The sequence below is a fragment of the Gastrolobium bilobum genome, unplaced genomic scaffold (assembly GCF_033153095.1).
Source record: "Gastrolobium bilobum isolate Gb01-03AN ecotype WA unplaced genomic scaffold, APGP_CSIRO_Gbil_v1 utg65947, whole genome shotgun sequence".
NCBI lineage: Eukaryota > Viridiplantae > Streptophyta > Magnoliopsida > Fabales > Fabaceae > Gastrolobium > Gastrolobium bilobum.
Genome location: NW_026899502.1, coordinates 17,076 through 22,597, shown reverse-complemented (window position 1 = coordinate 22,597; position 5,522 = coordinate 17,076). Strand labels below are relative to the sequence as shown.

At 41.8% G+C, this 5,522-nt stretch overlaps 1 protein-coding gene across 1 annotated transcript; it reads left to right on the top strand.

Annotated features, from left to right (window-relative positions):
- The first annotated feature begins 4,431 nt into the window (after positions 1–4,431).
- LOC133290760 (uncharacterized) lies at positions 4,432–5,013 on the top strand. Its single transcript, XM_061488875.1, has one exon. It carries the CDS (start codon positions 4,432–4,434, stop codon positions 5,011–5,013), a length of 582 nt encoding a protein of 193 aa, XP_061344859.1.
- Positions 5,014–5,522: the final 509 nt, after the last annotated feature.

Below are 5,522 nucleotides of genomic sequence, written 5' to 3'. Positions count from 1 at the left end.
GTTACGGACCCATATATAAGGCCTACTAATTGACAAGTCCAACAAAGGGCAAACCAAGATATAAATCATATATAACTATGGAAGGATATCCATCAAAGATATCAATCCTAATACGACAGCATAACATATGGGCTTGGGCCATCATCAGAGGCGCTAAAGGTCCAGAATCCACTACCCACAGGTAAACTCTATAAATAAGAGGTAAAACCTAAGGCTACGGTACGCTCTCTATTACTGTTATATTGTTATTGTGCACACATACACCCCCCTTTGGCAAAGCCGTTTATTATTCTTCTATGCACAGTGATCCGGTTGACTCAAGATATCTCATCCATAGATACCTTGGAGAGGGCACCTAGATCCAATAGCAACATACTAGTACATTGGGGTAGACATATTTATCTCTAAGACAGAACACTGGCGCCGTCTGTGGGAATCGATAAATTCGATATTCCCACGATCACGACTGACGATGGCGGTTCGTACAAGAAGTAACAGCCAACAACCACAACTTAACAATCTTCCATTGGATCCCGTATTAGAAGAAGTCAATCTGCCTCAGAATCAACCAGAAAATGAGGTGGAATATAATGTAGTCCATGTGAGTGAGGACGTCTCGAAAACTGCCTCGACCCCAGCCCCCCGCAACTGAGTTGCGTACCCAGCTCCTCCTCCTATGAATCCTGCAGATGCAGCTTCCCAAGTTGTGCTTGCAACAGATCCTGACTCTCGCCTTGCCCAGAATGCATTCGCTGCAATCGTAAGGCAGATTTAGGATATGGAGAATCGCAACAACCTCCAACGACGAGAAGATTTCAGGAAGAAAACACAAGAAGAATGCAAGATTTGGAGCGACGCTTACTAGAGGAGAGGGGATTGGGCCTTAAAAAAGTACAGATCCGATATGATAATGATCAGAATGTGGATCATAACTCGGATACTCAAATCTGGGTTAGAGAAACTGAGATCCAGAGAAGATCAAATGCGGAAGCAGCTGTGGACCCAAACCAGGGGAATTTGGAAGATAATAATCAGAATGTGAATATGCGGCCTCCTACACATAATGCTACGACAAGAGGGAGTATGCAAAGAAATCGGGAGGAAACACGTTTTAACCAAAATACTCAACTATCAGAGGACGTGCTGAAATCAGTGTTTACAGAAGGAAACACAGTAGGGGCAATACAATAATAGCCCCTTTACTAGCGAGATACTAAATGCTCCATTCCTGGAGGAATTTGATTCGGCACATTTGCCGAAATATGACGGAAGTCAGGACCTTCAGATCCATATAGATGCATTCGACACAGACATGTACATTCCAGTGATTGATGAGCCTATCATATCCTGGATATTTGCTACAACCTTAACTGGAGCTGCGTAGACATGATTTTCGACCTTGCCTGCTAATTCCATTGGATCTTTTGAAGAATTTAGAGAAAAGTTCTTGTTGAACTTTGCAACAAGTAAGAAGCATCTGAAGTCCAAGTTCGCACTCGAAAAAATACGACAACAGCCTGGAGAGATCCTTTAAAAGTATTTGAACCGGTTTAAAGATGTCGCATTGCAGGCACCCGGTTTGCAAGAGAATGTCCATGTACATTTAATTGTAGCTGGGTTAGATGGAGCATCTCGACTGGCAAAGTCAATCTACAAAGATCCTGTAAAGACGTTAGAAGAGTTCAGAACCTGGTCAAAGAAGTATTTGGAACTCGAACAAATGGGGATAGCAAATGCACAGGGTGAAGAAAAAAAGAGGATAAGCCCAAAGAGCAGGAGCTCGGCTCCCAGAGAAAAAGAACGACCCGGCAACAAAAAGAAGGAATCCTGCGGAAGAAAATCGGATGACAGATATCGGGTTGGAAGATATGATAGATACACTCCATTGAATGTGTCACGCTCTCAAATATGGAGAGAAGTGGCAATGACCGAGATGAAGAAAGCAGACAAACCCCAGCCTATATTCGACAAAGGAGGTTTGGACAGGTCCAGATTTTGTGCTTTCCACAATAGACCTGGACATACTACTTATCAGTGTTGGGACTTCAGAGATGCTGTGGAAAAATTGTCAGAGACGGAAAGCTGCGTCAATACGTTATCAATACGTAACGATGGAAAAATAATAAGAGGAAACCCAGAGGCCATAGTAGAAGTAAGAGCCTGGCTCCCTAAAAGAAAAAGAAAGAAAATAAAAAAAAGGATGACTCCAACAATGATGAATTCCCGGAAGCCAAGTTCGACTGCAATGTGATTAGTGGAGATCTTGGTGGTGGAGGAGATACGGTAAGTGCAAGAAGAAGGTATCTTAGAGAGGTACTCTGAATCAGGGATCAACCAAGGTTCAAAGAAGATCCCAGTAAACCAGATCCTCCTCTACTCTATTCACTAGAGAGGACATGCAAGGCGTGCTTCCAGGGCATGTAGATGGTTTGGTAATCACAGAAACCCTAGTTAATTGTTGGGTTAAAAAGATCTTCATAGACGTAGGCAGCTGTGCAGATATCATCCTATGGAATGCTTTCAAAAGAATGAACCTGGATGCAGAAGATCTCAAGCCTTGTAAGACAACCCTGATAGCCTTTAATGGAGAAAATACACCCCCTAAGGGGTACAAAGATCTCAGATTGACTCTGGAAATGAAAGAAGCATTCAAATTAGAAAGAGTAAGATTCATTGCAGCTGACTTCCCCTCTCCGTATAATGTGATCCTAGGAAGACCAACCCTGTATAAGTAGGACATGCTAGTCTCCATAAAACATCAGAAGATAAAGATGATAAGCAATAAGAATGAAGTCATCACCATTCATGGGGATCAAAGAGAATCTAGGGAATGTTACTTCGAGGTTGTCAATGAAAATGAAGGTGGACACCTGAGTCCACCTCAGATTCATCTAGGAGATAAAGCCGGGAAAAAGGTAACTCCTCACCATTCAAGTAAGCCAGTTAATATGGTTGAATTGGATATGAGGGAAGAAGCTATTGTCCCAAGACTAGAACCAGATGGTGAGTTAGAAGATCTTATGTTGGGGGATGAACCCAGCCAATTCACCAAAATTGGTAAGACCATCAACCCTAATATTAAGGCGCAATTATTGAATTCGTGAGGAACAACAAAGACGTCTTGGCTTGGAAGTCATCCGAGATCCCATGCATTGATCCTAAGTTCTGCTGCCATAAGTTGGCAGTATATCCGAGATCAGCGTTAGTTGCACAAAAGAAAAGAAAGGTAGGACCAGAAAGAAGACATGTTTGGAAGAACATGTCAAAGAATTACTCGATGTCGGGTTCATAAGAGAAATCCAATACACGACCTGATTTGCTAATGTCGTCATGGTGAAGAAGGCCAGTGGAAAATGGAGGGTCTGCACAGATTATACAGACCTGAATAAGGTATGTCCAAAGGACTTTTATCTGATGCCCAACATAGACCAGTTGGCTGACAATTTAGCCGAGTTCTAGTTGTTATCCTTCATGGATGCTTATTCTAGCTATAATCAGATCCCAATGTACTCGGAAGATCAAGAAAAAATAGCCTTTATTGCTGAAAAGGCAAATTACTACTACAACGTGATACCTTTTGGGCTCAAAAATTCTGGACCCACATACCAGAGGATGATGAACAAAGTGTTCGAAGACCAACTCGGAAAAATATTGAAGTATACATAGATGACATGATTGTTAAATCGTTAGATATGACAAGTCATGTCCGGCATCTGGACCAAACATTTCAGAAGCTCAAAGCTCATCGCATCCATTTGAACCCGGTGAAATGCGCGTTTGGAATCCCGGCTGAAAAATTCGTGGGTTTCATGTTAACCCACAGGAGAATTGAAGCGAATCCATATAAATGCAAAGCAGTGTCAGACATGAAGGCTCCTAAGAATAAAAAATAGGTTCAACAACTAACAGGTAGACTGGCTACCCTAACCAGATTTTTGCCTAAGTCGGCTGAAAATGCCCTCCCATTTTTCAAATTGCTAAAGAAACAAGCGGAGCACGGATGGATCCTGGACTGCGAATCCGCGTTCAAGAAAATAAAGAAATGTTTGACAGCCCCACCAATACTCTCAAAACCAGAACCAGGAAAGATCCTGTTCTTATACTTGGCTGTTGGAGAAGAGGCAATAAGTGTCGTGCAGGTAAAAGAAACAAATAAAGACCAAGAGCCAATATACTTTGACAGTAGGGCTCTGCAAGGGCCTAAATTAAGGTATCAGAAGTTAGTGAAAGTGGCATTCGTCCTACTTATCATGGCGAGAAGACTATGACCATATTTTCAAGGACATTAGCTAATAGTCAGAACTAACCAACCCATACGACAGGTTTTGCACAAGCCGGATCTAGACTAATTGGGCCATAGAACTTTCTGAATATGATATAACTTATGAAAGTCGGCATGCCATTAAATCACAAGATTTAGCCCACTTTATAATGGAGTTCACCTCGGCAGATCAAGGGACTAAAGAACCAAAAGACCTTTGGAAAGTATACGTTGATGGGTCATCCAATGCCAAGGGAAACAGAGCCCGGATAATACTTGAAAGCCCGGAGGGAGTGTCAATAGAACACTCCCTATATTTGAACTTTCCAACTTCAAACAATCAAGCAGAATATAAAGCCCTGATAGCCGAATTGATACAAGTCAAAGAACATGGGACTAATAAAGTTAAAGTCTTTAGTGATTCCCAACTCGTAACTTCCCAAATCGATGGAAAATATCAAGCCAAAGGACCTCTGCTGATGAAGTATCTGAACAAAGTCAAAGAAATCATAACTGAGTATGAAGAAGTAAAAATCACTCATATTCCTCGAGGAAAAAATAGCAGTGCCAACATCTTGTCCAAGTTAGCAAGCACTAAGAACCCGGATAATCACAGAACTGTGGTTCAACACAGCATTACGGAGCCGAGTTATGTGAAGGTAATCACATTGGCTGATGATTGGAGGCAACTGATAATTGCTTGTCTTGAAATAGGAACAATACTAGAAGACTCGATGGAATCCAAAAATTGATCTGAGATGCAACGCATTATACAATCGTGGAAGATCAGTTATATAGAAAAAGGGTTGCATACCTCAATGCTGAAATGCCTAAACTTAGAGGAAGCTGAATATGTCATAGCCGAGATACATGAAAGAATCAATGGCCAACACATGGGAGCTAAAGCCTTAGCTAGAAAAGCTCTTCGAGCAGGATATTACTGGCCGACTATGGAAGCTGCCTCAAATGATCATGTCAAAAAGTGTAGCAACGGCCAGAAACATGCCAGGATGATGTTCTCACTTCCAGAAGAATTGAGATATATCTCCTCTCCATTTCCCTTTTACAAATGGAAATGGACCTGCTGGGACCTTTCAAAGCTGCTGAAGGACAACTTAAGTGGCTAATTGTAACCGTTGATTACTTCACCAAATAGATAGAAGCTGAACCCGCCACTACTATAACCTCAGCTTGAATTCAAAGATTTTTCCAAAGAAACATTGTTTCCAGATTTGGAATACCAGCCAAGGTGGTGACTGCG